The sequence below is a fragment of the Grampus griseus genome (genome assembly GCF_964374135.1).
Source record: "Grampus griseus genome assembly, chromosome: 2".
NCBI lineage: Eukaryota > Metazoa > Chordata > Mammalia > Artiodactyla > Delphinidae > Grampus > Grampus griseus.
This window is the reverse complement of record NC_139018.1, coordinates 156,732,638-156,756,689: the sequence shown is the minus strand read 5'-3', so window position 1 is coordinate 156,756,689 and position 24,052 is coordinate 156,732,638. Positions and strand designations below refer to the sequence as shown.

The following is a 24,052-nucleotide window of genomic DNA, read 5'->3' as shown; positions in this document are numbered from 1 at the left end:
ACAGTCCCATTGGGGGACAAGGGTAGTTCAACATATGAACTTTGTGGGAACACAGCTCATTTCATAATGGGGGAAGCTGTTATCTGTGGAAAGTACCCACCACAGCTGCATGTGATATGGAGGTGGGTCACGGGGACATGGGGGGGGTCATCAAGTCTCATCTACGTTAATCCTCGAACCACTTAGGAGCCAGGTATCACTATCAACCCCCTTCTAACCATGAGGAACCTGAGGCTCGAAGAGGTTAGACGACTAGCCCCCACGTCACACAGCAAGTCACAGGGCGTGGGCACAGAGGCAGCCCAACTACCTGACTCCCGTGCGTGACAGCTATTTTGTATTTGAGTTTTAACGTGGTCATGACTTATCTACTAGACTAAGTTCCTGGAGAGTCGGAATTGTCTTAAAAAAACCATCGCATGATGCCTCGCACAGCGCTCTGCAGTTTAGACTCAATAAATACATGCAGTGACGTTTTAAAATCCTTTCAACTGTTTCTTTTGGAAATAGACCCAGGGGGAAAAAAATCCATGCAACTGAAATAAAGGAAATTAAATCTGCTTTTACAGGAACATGGTGACTTGTGTGTGTGTGGTTCACCACTAGACTGGCAGGAGGACAGGTGTGAGGGGTCCCTGGGGTGGGTGGGCTGGGTGGGGTGAGGGGCACAGTGAGTGACCCTGGCAACTGTCCATCATCCTTTAGGGACCGGGTGGGGTTGCTGATATGGGACTTGGGCCTTGAAGAAACTTCATGTGTGAAAACTGGACAGACTGACTGGGTAACTTAAGGGATAATTATCAAAGGATCAGAATAATAACTTTGACAGCAGTAACAAGTGAGCCAATTTTGGTTTAAATAGGCATATTAACCATTTCAATAGAGTCTGTCAAGAGCAAATCTATTAGCTGTCTTCTCACCTTGCCAACCAACCATATATTTTCTCTCTGTTCTATCACCAGAAGTGTAAGCATTTGGAGGCCAAAACATGCTTCAGCTGTGCTTTAAAGAAAGAAAATGGGCTTTTTGGAACCCTGGATCTGATTTCATCCAAAGTAACTCCTGAATACCGACCTACACAGAGACACCATCAACTTCCATGGACCTACAGAGAAAACATGGATTTAATTCACGTTTGGCTGAGCTATTCAACTTTGCAAAACTGATTTAGAAAATGTGGGTCTGAGAATTTTAAGAAATTTCTCATGTCTGTGTCACAAGCCAGGACGGGGTGAGGGTGTGTGGGGAAACTGCACCCTGGCTGCATTCAACTGGACCCGGAAAGTCTCATGGGAGATCTGCGCTGTGCCGGGCAGTGTCCAGGAGCTGAGAAATAAACAACAGAGGACTGATGTGGCCCTGTAGGAACGCACACTCTTGTTTGGGGGCAGGGAGCATGATACACTAGACTGTGATTAAAAAGAATAATTCAGGGCTTCCCTGGTGGCGCAGTGGTTGAGTCTGCCTGCCGATGCAGGGGACACGGGTTCGTGCCCTGGTCCGGGAAGATGCCACATGCCGCAGAGCGGCTGGGCCCCTGAGCCATGGCCGCTAGGCCTGCGCGTCCGGAGCCTGTGCTCCGCAACGGGAGAGGCCACAGCAGTGAGAGGCCCGCGTACCGTAAAAAAAAAAAAAAAAAAAGAATAATTCAGTGTGCTTCCTGCACAACAGAAGTGTCTACAAAGTGATGGAATGTCGCTGTCACCTCAAAGCCAGTAAGAGGGGCAGCAGGGTGGCCTGGGGTAGAGTCCGTGCTCAGAACCCGACCCCCTGGATTTCAGACCTAGCCCTGCCCCCTACCGGCTGTGTGATGACAGGCAAGTCACAGTATCTTTGTGTTTTAGTTTCTTCTCTGTAGAATGGGGTTCAGGAAGCCTAGTGCATAGAGACTTTATGAGGCTTCATGTATTAACATCCAGAAGATGCTTAAACAGTGCCCGGCACAGAGCAACCACGACATCAGTCGCAGCATTGATAAGCTTTAAATCACACTCCACTTTTTTTTCTGTTTCTAGATTCCTAGAAATTTCTAAACGTGGCCAGTACCATCTCAATACAGAGTTAGGTAAGGTAAATATTGAAAACATACAACAGAAAAGGGAAAGATTTCTTAAATCTGTGAACAAATACTTGCAAATTGGGTCAGAGCTGAGACATTCCCGGGCAGGAAAGGCAGCTTGGAAGGAAACATCGTTATGAAAATCAGCGAGGACGTCAGAGGAGCATAAACCCCACAACACTGGACTCACCCGGCCCCCAGCCTTCCCTCCCCCTTTCCTGTGGGACAGCGGCCTCCCCTCCCCCAGGGAGCCAGAGGAGCCAGGCCCTCCCATCCTGCAGGCCCAGGACGGCCTGCCAGCTTCTCCAGGGTGGGGGGGGTGGGGGTGGGCGGGCCTCTGTTTGGGACCTGAAAAATACATTCTGGGCTCCAGAACATGAAAGAAAAACCCTTGCAAGACTGAAATTTCATTAAGTTTATTAACGGTAACAAGTGAGCTTCAATAAGGCTGATTTGAACTCTGGCCTCTTGATGACTGCCAGGAAAGAATAATCATTCATTAGTCAAATATTTTAAAACAATTTAAAAGCTTAGTGCAGTGGGTTTTCAGAGGACGGAGAGAGGAAAGGGGGCCCCTAGACAAAATTAGGATGATTGCCGATTTCACTCTGTAGGTGCTTCCCAGCTGGACGTTTTTAAAAGGTTCAGGTGTGGCCCCCAGGCTCCGAGCCTCCATAATGGATTTCTCGTTCTCCAATGTAATCAGGTGTTTTCACTGTTCACCGCTTCTAGGGAAAGAGGCCCTTCTTCTCCTTTTGTAAAAGAGCATTTTCTCTGAGCAAAGCTACCTGTTTCAGGTTTCACAGCAAGTTTCCATTGCTGTAGAATCTGCAGTGTCAGAACCGGGAGGACACGAGGGTCCCAGAAGGGGACCTGGGCGCTGAAAGAGGCTCCGTCACCTGCACCGTCACACAGCTAGAGGGTGGCAATCCTCGGACTTGAACTCGGTGTTCTTCGAGGTTGAATCTGTGCTTCTCCTGCATCCCCTCGGTAAGCAAAGCTGCGTTGCCTTGGCTCTGCCATTTCTGATCGGTTTCCTTTGAGTGCATTGGTCGTCCGTCTCTCCAGGCTGGAACTGTGATCTTTTTGGTACATTGGGAGGACTGCGGTGTGGTGTCAGAGGCACGGGATTCAGAGTCATATAGATGCTGGCTCAACTGTGGCCAATGCACATACCGGGGAGCAGAAAGAGCTCCTTCCGAGGGCTGCCTGGCAAGAGTTTCGGCTCAATAAATCTCCTGGCAGGCCCCCCCATTTGTTGGTGTAAAATTAGTCATTTATTTGCGCCATGTTTGTTTTTTTGGGGGGCTGAGGCCGGCCTTGGGAATGCTGTCTCCCCCAGGCCATGCAGAATCAAAGGCCCCTTTCGCTGACTTTCTAGCCCCTGAATCTGCTGGTGTGGGATCTTCTGGGCTGAGCTCAGCAAAGCTCCCTGAGCAGTAAATGGTACAGAGGGAAAGATGAACACACGAGGCTTTCCAAAAGCCGTCGTCTGTGGTGGTGGTCAGAACGTTTTCATTCAATATCCCAGTGGAAGGAAGCAGAGATGCACATTCACCCCCAATTTGTATTTGCCGTGGGGGTGAATTATGTGACACTGGTGTTTGGGTAGCAGATTTTCCTTCTGGATTATTTTCTGCTCCGGCGATTATTAAGATTTATAGCGAGTCCCTGAGGCACCTCAGCTCACAGGTTGGGAAGCCAGCCTAGAGGCCAGAGGATTTCCTGGTTGGAGGCTATGGTGCCGCTCATCCAGAAACTGGAAAGGCAACTTGGTTTTCCTTGGGACGTGTGACAAGGCTTCGCTAACTTTCTCCGAAGCCCGGAGTTTATAACACCCTCTCCTCACTGTGGGATCTATCAGCAGCCACACAGCAACTCCCACGGGGGCAGGGGCCCACCGCAGGGGCCCCACTGGCGGATTATTTTTGAGCAGATCATGAAGGCCTGTCCTTCACAGCCTGGGTTGAAATTTCAGACAGTTGTTTATCAGATTCGTAGTAAAACTCCACTGGTGATTTGCCAAGAGTCACCCACGTACCCGGTGCACCGGCAAAGTCCTCCAGGGGGCGCGCTTAGTCCAGCCCTGGGTTCTGGAAAGCTGAGGGGCAGGGGTCAGGTCTTCAGGCGGGCCTCCCTCCAGCCCAGGCTCCCCGACAAGGTGGGCAGCCGGCGGTGGGGGGCTGGAGGGCACCCACAGCTTTATCAGCAGACAGAATCTGGGACCCTCCCTCTCCCCGGTCTCCACCACCCATCTGTAAGCTGGAGGTGATGGTGGCCCCGCTCTGCTGGATTCTGGTGGTGACTGAACGAGAATGTACAGGGGGTGCTGGTGTGTACTGGGCTCCAGGGACTGGTGGCTCTGATGATCTTTCTTCTTCTGAGGAACATTCTCAGTAACAAGCTCCTCCTTTCCAAGAAAACATTCTTTTTTACATTTATTTTATTTATTTTTGTCTGCGTTGGGTCTTCATTGCTGCGTGCGGGCTTTTTCTAGTTGCGGCGAGCAGGGGCTGCTCTTCGTTGCGGTGCGCGGGCTTCTCATTGCAGTGGCTTCTCTTGCGGAGCACGGGCTCTAGGCGCGCGGGCTTCCGTAGTTGTGGCTCACAGGCTCTAGAGCGCAGGCTCAGCAGTTGTGGTGCACGGGCTTAGTTGCTCCGCGGCATGTAGGATCTTCCCCGACCAGAGCTCAAACCTGTGTCCCCTGCACTGGCAGGTGGATTCTTAACCACTGCGCCACCAGGGAAGCCCTCCAAGAAAACACTCTTTTTCACCTTTCTAAACTCTGGCAAAGAAAAAAAAAAAAAGGCCAATCTCAATAGAAACCCACTAGGGGACCTCCCTTCCAGGGGCTGCTTGCCACCGTGATTAGAATGAGAACCACCGGGTAGAGCCTCACGGGTCTCTGTCTTTGGTACTAATTACATTTACGGCCACTCTAATCATAGGTAAAAAAAAATTGGCCTTAACAAACAAGATCAGCCCCAGGTGTGAGCTGGCGGAGGCGAGGTCTGGGCCATTTCCGGGGCCTAAGTGGACCAGAAGCCAGAAAGTAAGACGTTTAGGTCCTGAACCACCTTTGGGGAACTCAAGTGCTCGAGGCTAGTCGGGATTCTTCACCAGAAGCTGAGCAGAGTTTGGAAATGCTTCTGGAGGAAGTGATCCTTCGTGGGGACAATGTGTGTTCTGTGTCCCTCCTTTCTCTCCCTGATGCTTTTATCCTCAGGGTTAGCCCAGGGTCCAGGTTCCCAGTATCCTGGTGGCAGGGACCTTTGTTACAGAAGCACCCGGCACCTACCAGACGTCCATCAGCACAGGCATTAGAGACAGAGTTCATTGATTTTCTTCTCTCAACCAGCTTACAGTCTGGTTGGGGAGTTAAAATTACCAGTCTCTCTAAATAGGTAATCTTTAAAAGACCCCATAAGATTATCCCAAAGCCAGAGGCACGATTATTTCTCAATAGAATCAGGAAGATTTTCAGAGGGGAGAGCATCTCGTGAAGATCTGCAATGTTTCTGTCGTGAGCAACCGGCACCACCTCCACCTTGGGGGCCCTTTCCGGTCACAGAGTCGGGCTGAAATCCTTCCTTCTCTCCTCAGTTTTATCTTCACCTTCTCCCCTGGGGGGGGCATCCCCTCATCTAAGGTCCTGGGAAGGAGCGTCACACATGGGCTTTCTTGTGTGCTCACAGCTCTTCCTCTCACTTAGCAGCCGACTCTCCAGGTCACCCCTTCCCCAGGGAGCACTGACTCGTAACCCAGACCCCGTGCACTGAGACGTGACTGATGCTGGAAAAGCAGGCTGGCTCTGCTACAGTCACGAGGCAGCGGTGGTGTCTGGGGGTCGGAAGGTCACGGGTGGGGTCGGTGGGGGGGAACCCTGAGTGCTGCCCACTGGGCTCACGGCCCCCGGTTCCTCTGATGAGGCCGCTCAGTGTGACCAGACGGGCTTCCTCTTCTGGAGGAAGGCCTTGACCCCCTCCTGGCCATCCGGCAGGCCCAGGTTGTCCACCATGGTCTGGGAGGTGAGGTGGCAGGCGGTCCTGAGGTCCGGAGCCAGCTGCCCGTAGAGGGCGGCTTTGCCCAGCGACAGCACGGGCTGGTCTGGCGAGGCCACCTTCCTCGCCATCTGCGTGGTCTCGTCCTCCGGCACCACCCTGCTCAGCAGCCCGTGGAGCAGGGCCTCCCGCGCAGAAACGGGCTCCCCGGTGAAGAGCACCTCCAAGGCCACCTGTGGGAGGGGACAGGGGCCGTTACTTAGGCACCGGCCATCCTGCGACCCAGCGCCGCCCAGGCCCCACCCGCCCCGCTTCACTCTGCAGAGACTGTTTGTACCGTGACGCTCGGGCCAGTTACCTGCTCCTCAAACACCATGTCCCCATCACCTCTGAGGTCTTCCATCCCCAGACTCCTGCCAGGGACGGGATCCATGAGCACCCAGGAGAGGGGGGGACCCTCCTCATCTCCTTCAGGTCACGTGTCACCACTCTATTGAAATCACAGCTCACACCCCAGCACCATCCCCCCTTCGGGCTGCATTGTCTTCCTTTGCACTTTCACCATTTACTATATAGCTTACACATTCATTTTGTTTATTGTATTATCTCCTTTGTTGGCACATAAGCTTCACTAGGGTCAGAGACTTTTTTTTTACTCTTCTGTTTATTTCTGTATCGCCAGCACGAGAAGAGTACCTTGCACATAGTAGGCAGCCTCCAGGATATTTACTGGTGAGTGATTTAAGGAGTGGATGGATGGAGGCAAACACAGTACAGGAGAGGTGATGCCACAGTCCTGCAGAGGCCGGGTCAGAAGGTGACACGGCTTCCACTGGTTCTTTCTCTCCGGCTGTTCAGCCTTGGAGCCCAGCTGCCACGCCGTGAGGAAGCCCGAGCCACTCTGAGGCTGTGCTGTGTGTGCCCCTGACCAGCCCAGCCGAGGTCTCAGCTGAGAGGCAGCCTCAACAGCCAGATGTGGGAGCGGGCGGGCCCTCAGCCCACCGCCCCCAGCTGTCATGCTCCCCTTCCAAATCTTCCCAGCTGAGGCCACGGACACTGTGGTGCAGAGATAAGCCTTCCTCTCTGAGCCCTGTCCAAGTTGCAGATTCACGAGCTAAACAAATTACTATTGTTTGGAGCCACTGAGTTGAGGGTGGTTTGTTATAGATCATTGGACTAGCTTGCGGTATCATCAGCACTTAGGTCATGGTTTTTCAACCTCAGGGCTATTGTATGTTTTGGACCAGATAATTTTTTTGTTGTGTGGGGCTGTCTTGGGCATTGTAGGATGTTTGTGGCATCCCTGGCCTCTATCTACCGGGCAGCAGTACCCCTGTCCCAACTTGTGACAATCAAGGCACTGCCAAACGGCCCCTGGCGCCAGTACTGCTCCCAGATTAGAACCACCAATTAAGGTGGTTTTTTGAATCATGAGACGAGATCGTATCACTGGGGGATTGGGCTTTGGTGGAAGAGGAGAGGCCAGAAGGCGGGTACAGATGCCATCATAGGTGCAGATGGAGCACACAGTGGCCTGGACTGGCCACCAGGGACGAGGCGATGTTGGCCCCATTTTCTCCTCTGCAGTTAGGGGAGAGGACTAAATCCCAATGTTGTCCAATTTTGGAAATTTCATGATGACATGCTGGAGGCAGCAGGAGCTACAGAGACTATTTCATAGTTGAAGAGGAACAGCATTGTCACTGCAAAGCGTGTCTGAAGTGCCTGTGTGAATGTGGAGCTAAAAACCGGTGCTGCTGATCCAGGGCTGCTAAGTAAGATGCCCCTGAAGACGCCCAGCGAGTCCCAGTGAAGGGCAGAGGGCAGGGGGTCCGATCTGGGGAAGGAGCAAGAGACATGAGAGTCCCCCCCGTCCCGGGCACTCACGTTCCTGGCCTGCCTTCAGCTTCCTACCTGGCCCTGCCTAGTTCATGGCCCTCTCTGGCATCAGTGTCCTTACCGGCCTGGTGGGTAACGCTATTTAGCACCACATTGATTTATAGGGGTTGTACCCACACGGATTAGATAATAGAGTGGCATTCCCTGAGAAAAAGAAAGCCTATTTTATGGCGAATTAGCACAATCTTTACTTAACTGTTTCCCTTGAAACTTCAGATGAGAGAAGAAAATACCTCCTCTCACCCTTTTCTGTTATCAACACTTGTTAGGGTCCCCCTAGAACGCACTCCCCTGCAACTAGAAAAAGCAAAAAAAGCACTTGAAGCCAAGGCTGAACTTCAAGGCTGACCTCTGGTGTCTGATGTCCCCAAGTTCCAATCCCACTTACCAACCACACAAACTTAAGGGGGCAGTTTAAACCTCTGAGTCTGTTTCCTCATCTGAAAAAATGGGAGTAAAGATTCCCATTCTCCTGCAGAATTGTGAAGATTGGAGAAAGCTGTGTAAAACTTATACTACAGTGCGGGGCACCCAGGAGGCCCCTAGTAAATGCAGTGCCTGTTATTAACAGGCTTCTTCCTCCTGTAAATTTGTATGAATCTCCAGTGTTGGCTTTAGGTATCAAGGCCCCTGATTATTTAAAGCAGAGGCGTCTCTGGGGTTCCTCAAGGCACGTGTAGGAGAAGAACTAGCTGGTGGTGCATCAGCATTAGGGCTGCGATTCGGCAGGACCGGAAGGGAAGGACCTGACAGGGGATCATGGGTTAACATCAGCCGGCAGACCTCCGGTGAGTCGCTGAGACCCCAGCCCTTCCGTGAGGTGGGCTGTTGAACGTACGCCTGTGGTGGCCACAGCGTCACCGTTAACATGCAGATTCTGACGCAGTGGGTCGGGGGGGGGGGCCTGAGACCCCCGGTTCCCAGGCTCTCTGGTGATCCGCACGCGGGCTGGGTAGCAAGGCTTTCACTTAACATCCTCTCCATCTTGCAAGTTCTACTCTGATCTAATCAATTAGGAATTCAGATCCCGCAGATGCACAGAGTTACTGTGGGTAAACTGGAGGAAGCAAGTGTTCCCGCGGAGACCTGACTGGTTTGGGAAGCCGGGGCTCTGGTCTTTCACGTGCTCCCCTTGCCCGTGGTACCCAATGCTTTAGGGGCTGGGTGAGACCAGCTCTGACTGCGGGAGGGAGCAGCTGCACCAGGCAGGTCGTCTATACGCGCAACGAAGATGCATATTTAACTCAAGCTGGGGGAGGGGGACATTTTGCACACGTGATAAATGATTCACGCCCAGGCTCAGTCTGGCTGGAACCCGAGAGCTCCTCGCCACGGTTTCTGCAGGACAAAAGGCAGCGTCCTCCGCACGCTGGGCAGTTCCCTAGGGTGACCAGCAGAGGGCACTGGCGACCCACACCTGCCGCCTCGGCCGTGTTGAAAGGGGCGGAGCTTCCCGACTGGGCCACTTTGCAAAGGCACCTGCTAGTTTTGCTTCCCGGCGGATGTGCACGGGAACGCTGGCATGTCACCCACGCAGGTGGTGGCCCGTGTATGGATGCGTCCCTGTGGGTGCAGCCAAGCACTGACGATAGGCAGGTGTGTTTTGGTCGGTTTTAGATTTTTGTGAATCCCTAGTTTTCCTCCTGGGGCGGGCCACGCAGGTGAGATTTATGCAACATGGTTCTGAGAACTGGGCTTCCTGGGAATTTAAGGCCTGTCTTTGACAAAAATTTTTTTCCTTCTTCTCAAAAACGAATTTAAAATTTGACACATATGATCAATTTGTAAGTTTCTGGGACTCAAGTATAAGCCTTGATTTTTAAAGTTTGTTTTTAATATTTTTTTTAAATGAGAATTTATTTTTAATTTTTGTCTGTGTTGGGTCTTCGTTGCTGTGTGTGGGCTTTCTCTAGTTGCGGCGAGCGGGGACTACTCTTCGTTGTGGTGCTCGGGCTTCTCTTTATGGAGGCTTCTCTTGTTGCGGAGCACGGGCTCTAGAGCACAGGCTCAGTAGTTATGGCACACGGGCTTAGTTGCTCCGCGGCATGTGGGATCTTCCCTGACCAGGGCTTGAACGCACTCCCCTGCATTGGCAGGCAGATTCTTAACCACTGCACCACCAGGGAAGTCCTAAAGTTTGTTTTGAGAAAGAATAGATTCTTATCTGGAAAGTAGGGCTGATTTAAAGTTTTCAGATGCTTTAACATGGAACCTTCCAGAATGTTAGGTGTCAAAGGTGAACAGCAGCAGGTTGGCCAAGCAATCACCTTTAATGTGCAAAAGGCCTGGAGATTTGATTTGCACAATTACAAGGTACTTCGTTCATAAGCTCTGACGATAACTTTGTGACGCATTTTAATTTAATGTGCTGGCACCGAGCAGGGACTGAAGAAGTATTTATTGAATTAATACGTAACATTTAAGGTAAATGTGTATCCTGGTGGGATCCAGACACCCCCCTGGGTCTGAGGACCCTGGAGCAAGCTGTTGTGTTCTGAGGGTCACCTTTTCCAACGTGGAGCCCATGTCCAGCTGGTTTTCATAAGTGTATGTGTTTGTAGGTATCTGTCACCAGAATTTTCTCAGAAACACACATTTCTGTAAAAGCTAATGAGGTTCATGAAAGGCAGGTGTGCTCCCCTGAACCTCTTGGTCCTGTGGCTTGATTTCCCTTGGGGCTCATTGCTTTTGTGCCTCCGGCATATGAGCAACTGCTAATTTTCCTAGTTGATGCTAAAATGGTTAATATATTCTAGAAAGCAATTTAGATTCCCTACTTGCTACGACTCTGGCACCCCCTTTAAAAACAGATTTCCAGTTGAGAATAAGGATGTATTTTTCCTTACAAGGAAAACAAGGAAACCACCGGTTTCCACTTAAGAGCTGTTCAGTAAACATTCTTTATGATGTTATAGGAAGGAGGAAAGCTTTGTGAAGAAAGTGGACTTCACTCGGGCTAGCAAAACAGAACAACTCTGGCAATGCAGCTCCTTCTGGGGCAGATTCGACACACCATGTACAGGACATTCCTGCAACCACTGCAAACCTGACACACTCAGTGTATCAGCTACTTTCAGTCCGTTCTGGAATGAGACAGATTGCTGGCAAACAGGAAGCCAGCGACAGAATGTCCTAGCCTCTTATACTGGCATATGTCACCATGCTATTATAGCTCATGGGCAACCTTTCCATGCAACAAAACTGTGTCTAAATTGCATTTCAAATAAGTGCAAAAAATGTTCACCTCTATGAAAACAAAGCATATCTAAAAACCTAACCAGCTGTATTGAGGGGTAGGCAAGAATGAAAAGCAGTGATTTACAAACTGACAGCCACTGGGATAACCTCCCAACACGAGACATTAGTACATTCAGCCAGCTCTGCTTTGGGCAGAATGTCCTGAATCAAACGGTACTTTCAACAAGAAAGTTCTGGAACTCACCCTCACAGGCACTGGAGGATCACAGTTAGCAAGGAGGTGCAGGGAGTTCAGTTACCTTTCTCGGCACCGCTCTCCCCAAGGCCACCTCGGGGGTGGAGCAGAAGAGCCCGATGTTCACGCCCGGCATGGCAAAGGAGGACTTGTCACTCGCCACAGCAATGTCACAGCTGGCAACCAGCTGACACCCGGCGGCAGTGGCCAGGCCGTTCACCATGCGATGATGGGGACCGGGTGGGTCTGGATCAGCATCATGACCTGAAGAGCAAACACACGTGCTTCGCTTCCATCCAAGAGTGAGGTGCGACAGTAACAGGATTTTATGTGACTTTACTGTTTTCAGAGCCCTTTTCATATGCTATCAGTGTATCAGATTCTATGACAAAAAGGGTAGGGGAAGTCACAAAGAGAATAACTTTCATTAAATATCGACGGTGAGCCAGACTGTGTGATTTGGTCTTCCTGAGATCCAGGAGGAAGGAACCAGGACACCAAGGCTCACGGGGGAAGTAACCCCCTAAGGCCACCAGATCTGCGAGGGGGGCTATGGGGTCTGAGCCACCTCTGTCTGACTCCAGGCCCCTGGTCTGTCCCTAAGCATGATTTCTGTGAGGATGCTATCCCCTCAACCGCTCCCCTAGCAACCCCGCTGCAGAAGAGGGCTGACTTTGACCTCTGGGGAACAAGCAGTTCTGTCCCAAAGGTGCCTGCGTGGAGCTCTTGTGTTAAAAGTCTGAAACAGGTAGGAAAGGGCCTGGGAAGTAATTTCCTTAGTAATTCTCCAATTACCACCATGATACTCTCTCAATTCTATTAAGATGGTGGGGAACACCCTGCTGTCATCAAAATAAACAAAATCCCAGGGCTTCCCTGGTGGCGCAGTGGTTGAGAGTCCGCCTGCCGATGCAGGGGACATGGGTTCGTGCCCCGGTCCGGGAGGATCCCACATGCCGCGGAGCGGCTGGGCCCGTGAGCCATGGCCGCTGAGCCTGCGCGTCCGGAGCCTGTGCTCCGCAACGGGAGAGGCCACAACAGTGAGAGGCCGGCATACCGGAAAATAAATAAATACATAAATAAAATAAAATAAGCAAAATTCTAAAATGCATTGGCACAGAGAGGGTAGCTGGAAACTGGCTCAGGTGAGACCCCTTCCCCCCAAAATCTCCAGAACTTTAACTTAGTTTTGCAGCTTATGAAGTAACTTGGCTAATTTCTCCATTTTTTCCATGACACTCTAAACAGATTGTGTTACTATGGTGACTTCAGTGTATAAATGTTTGCCCTTCGACCCCAGCAGGAGGGAGGGGAGGCGGGGACCTGGCCTTGCTTCCCACGCAGCCGCTCCAAGGAAAACGACCTTCACGGATTCCAGGGTTTTGCCTGAGGAACTTACCTTTTGTGTTCGTGAACATTTGGTACTTGTCAGCTTTATTATAAAATGACCAATTATATATTTAGGGATATGATGTCATATTCCTGATATCAGGAATTGGGGGTTCGCCTTTTGAGAATCTGGTAAATGCTAATGGCCCTCCTCCAGAGGAATGCACATACATGTACCAGCACCCCAAACTGCTGGCGGGTACAGGGGGTTCGTGCACCTACGTGAGGATGGGGAGGGTGAGGGGCAGCGCTGCCTCTCAGGGGACACAGTAGCAAGCAGGCTGCCCAACAGCATGTAAGGTCTGACTGCAGAGACAGAAAAGACTGTTTCAGCTCTGAGTGTCATCCGTCACCTGATCGGCTGAAGGTAGGAAGAGTCAGTTGGCTGTGACTTGGGTGGCGCAGTCTGTCTCCTGCCTGTCCTCTAGGAAGGGCTGAGATTCCACACAAGCTGGTGGGAAATACTTAGGCAATCCAGTAGATCACCAACATTAAAAATATCCTACCCTCGATCTAGGAATTCTAAGAGATAATCTGAAGTAGGGCAAAAAGCTGTCTGGACCAAGATGTTCACCAAATCATTATTTTATAATAGTAAAAGCTATAAATCATATAAATATACAAAAATAAGTAAATGGCTATATAAACTAAAATATATTCCAATGCAATGGAATGCTACATTCTCATTACAATGAAATTTTCTGAGAGAAATATCAGCATGGTGGTCTGCAGTGAGGCTGCTGGGTACTGACACTCCAGCTATCACTTACTTTCTTCCTATCCCTCAGTCTTCACATCTGTAAAATGGGTATAATTATAGTAACAACCTTACAGAACAGGAAGATTATGTAAATTAACATGTCTAAAGTTCTCAAAGTATCACCTGGCACATAGTAAGCATTCAATGCTATGATGATATTATACAATTATACTGTATAATCACACCCATGTATGATCATTCAAACAAATGGGTACACATGGGAAAGGATGAAAAAGAAACACAGCAAAATATTAATTACAGTTCTCTCTGGGTGGTATATCATGGGTGTAGTATCAGTAATTTATTTATCTTCCTTTTGTTCTTCTAGATTTTCCAAATTTTCTATAAGAAGTATCTATTACTTTTTTTTTTTTTTTTTTTTTTTTTGCGGTACGCAGGCCTCTCACTGCTGTGGCCTCTCCCGTTACGGAACACAGGCTCCGGATGCGCAGGCTCAGCGGCCATGGCTCACGGGCCCAGCCGCTCCGCGGCATGTGGGATCTTCCTGGACCGGGGCACAAACCCATGTCCCCTGCATTGGCAGGCGGACTCTCAACCACTGCACCACCAGGGAAGCCCTCTATTACTTTTATAATTAAAAAATATTTTAAATAAAGTTAGAGAGCAATTCAGGGAAGACAGAGGGAACCTAGCTAATACACCAGCTGGGTAACCAATCCCTTGATTGTCAAGAATGATTAGTCCTCCTATTTTGCCTCCTAAATTCAGTACTTGTTTTGGTCCTGGCTACTCCAAAATGGGACATAAATTTAACTCTGCCCCAGCCTCACTGAACAGCATCACGGAGGGTTCTACACTCGTTCCCAAAGCAAGTGGCCCTGTCCCTTTGTCACATCAGTGGTGGGTGTGAGGAGGAGGGAAGACTCTTCCTGGACCAGGGTTTCCACCTTCAAACTTGAACGGGACGAAAGAAGAGACCAGGACGGGCTTCCAGCGAAAGGCCCCCACATCTGCCCGAGGGAGGTGACATTCGCTCTTCCCTGACCAGGTGTTTCTTCTCATTTTCCATTTGCCCCATTTCTGATTTGTAAATAACTAACCGTCATGCGGCACTTGTGGTCTGTGACAAATCTGCTACAGAACTTAGATGCGGAGACAATCCAGATATTTCTTCCTTTCTACCATCACCTGTTCTCGTGCATAAACTGAACGGGGAAATACCTAGCTCATTCTGTTCCCATCTGCCTGCTGATTACACTTGCAAACTGAAATCTCACACAAGTTCACGGTGTTCAGATTTATCCAGGGCAATGTGATTTTCTTCGAAAAAGTATTAGAGAAGTCAGTGTACTTTCAGGTCCTATTTTACTACATCGGGGTGAGGTCCTGTATGCGTCTTTTTTCAGTGAGTTGGAGGCATCCGTGGGGTGGAAGCTTCCAGAAGATCTGGCCTTTGTCCAGGGGAGAATCTCAGCTCCCCTGTGGCCCTTTGCTGTTTAGATCTCAGTTCATGAAGATACCACAGAAAAGTGACCAAAACAGGCCCTTTAGGGAGGATGGAGGGGCTCCACTGGTTCTCTACGATGATCTTCTATTTCGACCAAACATACCAGGTATTAGTAGAAAAATAACTTTTAAAGCACCAAGCTGGCAAAGCACCAGCTGGCAAACACAACAGCGGAATGTCCCATAAACATCATTAACGTGAAACACAAGACTGAAGTCTTGGCTCTGACTTGCTTCCATCTCCATGAAGTCAAGTCCATCACTTTTCCGGTTTGTCCCTCCACGAAATGAGAAACTATAATGTGATCTCCTAAGGGGTTTCTGGAAGGGCAAGGAAAACGAGAATGTATCCCAGTCACCTTCCCCTTCCCCTCTCTGATGCTCACTTCTGTCTGGTCTAAAGTGAAGGTATCGCTAAATATTTGTTGAATCATTAATAAACATTGATAACCAAAGAGATGAATGACTAAGTCAATGTACGAAGGAGAAATTAGGTGAAGTAATCTTAGGGTTAGGTTATGAAACTGCTTTATACGTCTTCCTTCTCAACTAGATTTCCAGTTTCAGGTCGGCTGGAAACTTTTTTCCTTCTATTTCCCTCAGTATCTTGCAAGTACGCATATAGCAGGTGCTCAATAGATGCTCATTAAATGAACAATGTGTTACTTAAAGTTGGATTCTATATTTTTGGTTATCTGGGTTGATTTGATGCATTTGTAAGTCACCCCCAACGTTTGTCCTTCCTCCCCTGCATCTGTTGTCAATTTCCCTCCTTAATGTGGTTAAAGAGACAGAAGACGGAGGTGAAAATGAAGAAGGTTATTTTCCTACTTGGAGGCAGTGATTATAAAGGTTAGTTGAAAGAAGCGTTTGAAAATAATTTTAAAAATCATTATTGTTAAGGGCTTCCCTGGTGGCGCAGTGGTTGAGAGTCCGCCTGCTGATGCAGGGGACACGGGTTCGTGCCCCTGTCCGGGAGGATCCCACATGCCGCGGAGCAGCTAGGCCCGTGAGCCATGGCCGCTGAGCCTGCGCGTCCGGAGCCTGTGCTCCGCAACGGGAGAGGCCACAACAGTGAGAGGCCCGCGTACCGCAAAAAAAATAAAAATAAAAAAATAGTAATCATTATTGTTATGAATGCTCTTTGCCATTAACAGAGTTGTTTTAGTTTAAAATTTTAAAACTTTTAATAATCTTAGGTTCTTCCTCTCTAAAGATGTACATTTCTACCCTTTACCTCTTACTTAAGACATGGATACCAAGACATACCCCCTTAAGGCAGAGATGGCAACTCTGAGTTGCAGCTTATGTTTTCCTTTCTTTGGCCTATGGCAAGATCAAAAGCCAACCACGGTCACTTCTGAAAAGTCTACACCAAATAGTTGCTTGGATGAAGGGTTTGCCAATGACCATAGAGGTTTCAGTAGTTCTGCAGTGGTGACGTCTCATAGCTTAAGACCTTATCTGTAAACTAGAAGGCTAATTCAATATTTGTTACTGTTATCACTCTCAGGCTTGCAAAGTCAACTGTCACCCTGGCTTACCTCAGAACAGGTTCGGAACACTTCAGCGTGATAATCTGGGCCGTGCTCATCCGTCAGTTCCTTTCAATCATGCCCAGAAGAAAATACAGGCCCCTCAGCTGCAGTGTTTCCAGTTGAGCAAAGAAAAGACAGAGATGTAAACAGCCAGAGCTGGGGCTGTGAATAACGTCAGGGAGCGAGCGTATCGATGCTGTGGACACTTAGAGAAAGTTAATGGCCCGATTTTGATAAGAATAATTCCAGATAGCCTGAAAAGCTGCAGCCAGTATTTTATGATGACAGTGCAGGGTGAGGCATCTGTTTTCTAAAAGGCCCCTGGTGGAAACCAATGAAGACACACAATTACAAAAAGGAGAAGGCTCAGGGACCAAGGCGACGGTACTCTTTTCAGAGTCGTCCCTTTGGTCCCACAATTTTGTTTTGGGACTTGGTCTGGCCTGAGTATACCGACTGACCCAGGGCCACATAAATCCACCAGGCCTTCAGCAGCGCCCCTGTCATTTAGCCTGTAGACAGCGGGCCACCCCTAGGGCTGGAGTCAGGAAGGTCAAAGTGTGAAGAGAATCCCTTTATTTTATAAACAAGGGACCTGAGGAGGTGGTTTTATTGTCACTGTTGTCATTAACCACCACAACAAAGTGTAATTCCACTGATAAGCCGGAAACACTTCACATTTCCTCTTGTCCTGGCGGTTCTGACAGGCAGCAAGGGAGGAAATGGCGCCACCTGGAGGTGAGCTGCCTTCCTGCATCCGGGTCACGCCCCCGACTGCTGACCTCAAACAGCTCTATTTCTTTTCTCTTCACCACATAAAACAGTTGAAAATGTATATTCAACCACCGATAAGAAGGTCACATTCTCCAGAAACACTGATCCTTAATTTTTTTTTTTTGCGGTACGCGGGCCTCTCACTGTTGTGGCCTCTCCCGTTGCGGAGCACAGGCTCCGGACGCGCAGGCTCAGCGGCCATGGCTCACGGGCCCAGTCGCTCTGCGGCATGTGGGATCTTCCCGGACCGGGGCACGAACCCGTCTCCCCTGCATCGGCAGGCGGACTCTCAACCACTGCGCCACCAGGGAAGCCCTGATCCTTAATTTTTTTTAAAAAAAGCATCACAGAGCATCATCCATATTACTTGTCTGTGGAGGCTTTAAAAATACTGACATTGCTATTATTTATACCACTGCCATCATCACCAGATAATTTGGTAAAAATGCTTACTGGAAGAAGAGCAAGGAAAGAATTGGGCAAAATGTGGCACCCTTTCTGGCACCGTTGAAGAAGACTGCTCATCTCAGTTGAGAGCCTGGTAAGAACTGAAAGACAAACCGATCGAGTGTCCTAGCATCCTGGTCCTAGCCGACTAGGCAGTCTACCAAAAGGATTGGCGATTAAACCCATCATATAAGGTCCACGAGGAAATCAGTGCTCTGCTTTTGATGGGAAGCCCAGCATAGCCACGAGTGGCAATGTTTAGTATCCAACAGAAAGGAAAAGACATATTTTCACTGCACAGTAATCTTTGCCATAATTTCCACAGTTAGTAGTGTCAGCACCAAGGTTCCCACCATACACAAGTTTAGGAGCTTCAAAATAATTCTCCCATTAAATGAGGGAATGCCCTAGTTAACCAAAGAATTTTGAGACACCTCTTCTGGGCTCTGCAGAACACTGAGGATGGACACCTGACCAATACCTGAAATAATAATGGCCTTCAGATCTTGGCTTTCGGCTTCGTGAAGAATGTCGTTTTGGAGATCTCAGCGTCGCCAGTGACAGCGCGTTTCTTCTCTTTGGATCGCTTAAAACAATGCTCCTGCGAAGAACAATTGATAATTACCGGGTCATGTGCCAAGTCAAAACAAGTAAGGACCCCTTGCAATTCCTTTCTAATTTGGGAGCTATTTAAAAAACCCCAGAAAGGAGAGCTGTGGGCGCTCAGAGGCCATTGAGAGGGTTTGTCAACTCTCGGGAGTGACAGCCAGGTCAAGACAAGGAGACAACCTGAGATGCACGTGGGGCTCTCTCTCTTCCCTTGAGTTGTTTCCCTTTTTCTCCAAGTTTCCTCTCAGAACCATTACTGCCACCTCCACAGAAAGGGCAAGACGCAGCAGTTCCAAAATCATCGCCGCCCAGACTGAGTGGCTGCGAGGTCTGTAAGACAGCGGCAGGGTCCGGAGAGAAAATACGGCCCCAAATCTCCTCCCACCCACCCCACAGAAGAGGCAGCTGAGGTGCAGATGCCAATATGCGTATCTGACAACACTGTCTCACCTCCTCTGTAGTGACATCCTGTAATTCAGCAAAATCGTTCCTGTTTGAGAATGGGGTGATACGTGAAGAACTGCGCAGCAAGAGGGCGTCCGGGACGTCATCCCCCCAAAGCTGGTGTTCAAAGGCCTGCTTGCTGTTTTAAGTACCTCACGTGCTGGCGATAATAACCTGGATTTTCATCTTACTGCCTAAACATAGAAATGTCTTCTTTTTGATCTTATACGGAATGGGCAACGAGCCAGACACCAGATGATTGTTGTATATTTTCTATCTGTTTCCCATCCATCTCCGCCCACGTTTTCTGCCTTCCTCATTCTTTTTTTCTTAATAAGTGTTTTTAATTTAATATAAATTTATTTATTTTTGACTGTGTTGGGTCTTCATTGCTGCGCGCGGTCTTTCTCTAGTTGAGGTGAGCGGGGGCTACTCTTCACTGCAGTGCGCGGCCTTCTCACTGTGGTGGCTTCTCGTTGCAGAGCACGGGCTCTAGGCGCACAGGCTTCAGTAGTTGTGGCACATGTGCTTAGTAGTTGTGGCTCGTGGGCTCTAGGGCACAGGCTCAGTAGTTGTGGCGCACGCACTTAGTTACTCCGCAGCATGTGGGATCTTCCCCGACCAGGGCTCAAACCCGTGTCCCCTTCATTGGCAGGCGGATTCTTAACCATTGTGCCACCGGGGAAGTCCCTCATTCTTTTTTGAATCTGATATTTCCACTGCTGTGTCAACCCTGGGTCACCGGGCTTCTGTGCCTGCTACTCCACTGAAGCTTTGCTGCCAAGACTCTCCCGATTGCCAGGACCAAACCCAGTGGCCGCCGTGGTCCTGCTCGCCTTCTGGAAACACGCTCCTCCCCCCCATTTTTCTGGTGCTTCTCTTGCTGCTCCTTCTCTACTTCCGTGACGGGCTCCTAGCCTTCTTCTCAGCCCCAAATGCCATGACCCTCAGAGTCCCCTCTTTTGCCCTCTTCTTGTTCCATACACTCCTCCTGGGCCACTTCACCGTGGCCTTGGCATCAGCTACCACCTCTGTGCTGACCACGCCCAGTCTTTGCCCCACTTCAAACCTCTCTCTGAGCTCCAGACCCACAAGTTCACCGGCCTGCTTCCGGGACTCCTCCACCGAGGCGCCCCTTGGGCGTCTTCCCCCAGTGACCTCAGCGGCCCCTCCCCCTTCACTTATCTCAGAAAGCCATCCTGGATTGCCCAATGGCTCTGTTCCTCATTTCACAGGATATCAAACCCCGTGGATAATACCTCCTCAGAATCTCACGCGTCTGAATTCCCCCAGTGGCTACCTTGGTTCAGAACATGGGATGTCTTGCACCTGGAGCTTTAACACCACCCTCTTGAGAGAGGATCTCTTTAAGAGTGAGGTCACCACCAGGGCAGTTGATAAAAGTGTAAACTTTCTGGGGGCTTCCCTGGTGGCGCAGTGGTTAAGAATCCGCCTGCCAATGCAGGGGACACGGGTTCGAGCCCTGGTCCGGGAAGATCCCACATGCCACGGAGCAACTAAGCCTGTGCACCACAACTACTGAGCCTGTGCTCTAGAGCCCGCAAGCCACAACTACTGAGCCCGTGTGCCACAACTACTGAGCCTGCGCTCTAGAGCCCGCAAGCCACAACTACCGAGCCACAATTTCAGTGCCACAACTACTGAAGCCCGCACACCTAGAGCCCATGCTCCGCAACAGGAGAAGCCACCGCAATGCGAAGCCCATGCACCACAACGAAGAGCAGCCCCCGCCCGCCGCAACTAGAGAAAGCCCACGCGCAGCAACGAAGACCCAACGCAGCCAAAAAATAAATAAATTTATTTAAAAAAAAATGTAAACTTTCCATTCACGGGGCAAGAGATGGTCCCTGTAGATGTCACAGTGAGCTGTCGGAAGGCCATCCTATCGGCGTAAACCACCAGAAGGCCCAGGAGGCAAGACACTGCCAGATTCCCACACAGGGGCAACACTCAACATGTATCTGTTGACTGAATTCATGACCAAAAAGAGCATTTGTTTTTCACGGCCAGTTCCACCACTGCTGTGGATTTTAACCTTGTCTAGTTTTTTGGCATCTCTTTTAAACCTAAGTGGCAAGTACCCTGCGATGGCACGGCAAGAGTGATGACAAGTTTGGAGGCGGATGGGCCTTTCTCTGACTCCTGGCAACCCTACCTCCTGGCCATGTGAGCTCGAACAGGCTGTTACCTCTCTGAACCCTGTCAAGTGGCGTTATCTACCTAGTGGGCTGTAGTAAGGGCTGGGATAAGGAGTGTGTAGCGCCGAGCACAGTACCCGACTCTGAGCTGGCCCTCACTACACGGCAGTACTGTCACCGAGAGAAGCAGCTTTGAAAAGGGACACTTGAGTGAGTTGCTCCAGCTCAACCCACTTAGTGCCTGACATAGTTCTGCTTTAGCGCTGGCCTCCGGGCTTCCTTGCTACTAAACCATTCCCAGCATGTATGATAGATTGTTCCCACCATCCCCGCTTCTGATTCATGTTTAACTCTGGAGAATCAATGAGATCTTCTGTTGCCTGGCTGCCGTGCCAAATGGGCCAGATTTGCAAAAACAGAAGTGCCCTTGAAAATGGGCAAGAAGGGCCCCTGCCCGGGCCCTCTTCTAGCGGTGCCCCTCCAGGTGAGCAAGGAGTCCACTGGGAAGTTGGGATGTGCCCACCTGGAAATCACCACCCTCTTCCACACCCTGCCCCAGTCACCTGAAACCCTGGAATTCCCTGGCTCTGCAGTGGGAACCATTAGGCCCAGAGGGTGGCTGTGAGCAGTTGTCTGTAGGGGGTGAAGGATTAGACAGACTGTGGGCATGCTGCACGGGGTGTCTGCAGACCTGTGTGCCAAGCCCCTGGCAGAGCAGCAGGAGGGAGGGGTGGAGAGGTGGGGCAGGCAGGCAGCACAGGGTGGGAAGGAAAGAACAAAGCTGCAGGCTCTCCCCTGCTTTGGGGGAGTTCCTAGGAGCCTGGGGATTGTAAATTCAAACACAGCCTTCCAGGTCTTAGGACGGCCTACTCGTGAGGGGAGGAGAAGAAAACATATTTCACAGCTTGATTTGTAAGGTCTAAATACTCAGACATGCTACCTAGGCCTCCCTCTGCACTCTTGCCCTGGCCAGGCAAACGTCAGAGTGAGGCCTGGATGGGGCTGGGGCCTTCTACCTTTATCACGCCACCGTCCACTTTCAAGTTTGTGCCCTGGTACGTTCTTGTAAAAGGGTTTTAGGCTTGTTGAGCCAAAGGGCAGAGCTCAGTACCCTGTGTCCTTTAGCCTATTTATTTACCTGCCCTCACGTGGGCACTTCTAGATGATGGCCAAGGAGCAGCTCGGCTATGCCTGACCTCGCCTCGGAGCCAGGTCAAGTTTGTGAGGCACAGAACCCTCTTCTGAAGGGCTTTCGCAAAGGTACAGCAGCGGTGGCGCCTCCCACAAGGCTGCCCACGCTGAGCCCAACTGCACTGTCGACTTGGCCCGGGTTTAAAGGCAGTGCTGGAGGCCTCCCAGGTAGCCCCACTTAAATCCTCCGTGTGCGTCCTGCAGGGTCGCGAAGGCCACTGGGCCCAGGCAAGGGACGTCTGTAAACGCAGCATCCGCGGATTCCCTCCACGTCGGACCTCTCCGCCGGACCGATCCGCTGTGATGGATAAACTGGGCTCCGTGGCGGGCGGAGCTGACCACTGACCGAGCCTCGCTGTACTCCGCGTGGGGTGGCGCGGTCGGCGGCCCGGCCTCCTCCGTCCCTCTCTCTTCCCGGGTCCCGCCGGTCACCCTCCCTGGGAACAGCCCCGCACGCCCGCGGGCCGCTGACCTGATGCCGTCCCGCTACCGCGTGCTGGTGGGTCGCGACCCCAGCTCCGGCCGCCCGATCCCGGCCGGTCCCCCGCTGCAGAAGCCGGCGGTGAGCGGAGGCCACGGGCCGCGCCGGAGCCAGCCCGACCCCTTCGCCCCCAAGGCCCGCAGGCCCGCGGCGGCGGCCATGGCGGCCAGAGACGCGCCGGGGTCGGACGCCGCTGAGCTCGACGCCAAGGACCGCGGGCTCTGGGCGCTCCGAGGGGCGCGGGAGCGAGCCGGACCGCTGCGCTTCGACCGCTCCGGGCAGCGGGCAAAACCGAGTCGGGGATCGCAGGCCCAGGTTTCCACCGGACTCTTCTCCTAGGCCGGACCCCGCCCCCGGGTCCCTGCCGCCCCGCCCCCGGGTCCCTGCCGCCCCGCCCCACCCCACCGCCCGGGCCCCCAGTCTTCCGGCCCCGCCCCGACGCTCCGCCCCCCGTAACCCCTCCCCTGGCGCCCCACCACCCTTGCTCCACCCCCGAGCCCCGCCCCCGATATCCCTACACCGCCTCTGATCCCTCCCCCCGCGCCGCCCCTTACCCCGCGCCGCCCCGCCCCCGGGTCCTTGGCGCCCTTCCCGGGAGGAGCTGAGGGGTTGGATCTGGGGTGAACGACTCTAAACCTTCAGGCACGTTCTGAGGGTTTTTCCCTTGCAAGGCCAGATGAGAGGGTTTAAAGGAGGCGAGGAGTGGTGTAGCTTGCTCCTTTTTGTTACAACACCAAGAACATAGTGGTTTGCCTAGATTAGGAGAAAAATGAAGTGTCGGCAGGTAGCGAATGATGTGAGCTAGGGACGTCACCTTTTTACAAATTCCTTTATCCTACCCATCCTATCCCAGGCCTCTCATGTGATCCCAGGTCACTACTTGAGCTGTATCCCACTCAAGTATTGGCTTTTAAATGCTTTGTGTCTTCTCTTATCGAGAACCCGTGGGATCTACGTTTATATCTTGCTTTTCCCCAATGCACCAAGGAGGGAAAGGGAGGCCCTTTTCAGGATCTAAGTGGCTGGCACGAGACAGGGCACATCCTGCGGCTGAGAGCTGAAGTGTGATGAGAAGATCCTCATTGTCATTTGCTAGTTAACTGCTTCCTGTATTCCTTAACTTCCTAAAGTCTGGAGATTTGCAGGATACTTGGAAGGAAGGGTCTGGGCCCTCAAAGATCTTCCAGTCTGTAGGGTTGACACCATGCCCAGGACCCTCCTCGGGCTTTGACACTGAGAAATTTTGCAAGGATAACAATTATACAAAGGCATCTACAGGCGGGGCCATTGAGGTTGCACAGTGGCTTAAAATAGTCACACACTGGATTCCTTTGAGTGAGGCCCCCTTTAATTCTCAGCTTCATAATTGGACAGATCACTTATGTACAGAATAATATTTTG

General features: G+C 51.0%; 2 protein-coding genes across 2 annotated transcripts in view; one reads left to right on the top strand and one right to left on the bottom strand.

Annotated features, from left to right (window-relative positions):
• Window positions 1–1,333, top strand: part of UPF2 (UPF2 regulator of nonsense mediated mRNA decay) — a gene marked incomplete at its 3' end in the record, with an annotated part of 212,002 nt that extends 210,669 nt beyond the window's left edge. Inside the window, exon 23 of the mRNA XM_082647666.1 lies at window positions 963–1,333. The remainder of the gene's footprint in view (window positions 1–962) is intronic.
• Window positions 1,334–2,459: 1,126 nt separating this feature from the next.
• Window positions 2,460–22,812, bottom strand: ECHDC3 (enoyl-CoA hydratase domain containing 3; the record flags this gene model as incomplete). Its single annotated transcript, XM_082647671.1, is given in 9 exon segments — window positions 2,460–6,293; window positions 11,457–11,617; window positions 11,620–11,656; window positions 16,553–16,615; window positions 16,619–16,650; window positions 18,249–18,310; window positions 18,312–18,368; window positions 22,643–22,656; window positions 22,660–22,812. Coding segments are annotated over 9 exon segments (879 nt in total). The 3' UTR covers window positions 2,460–5,993.
• Window positions 22,813–24,052: the final 1,240 nt, after the last annotated feature.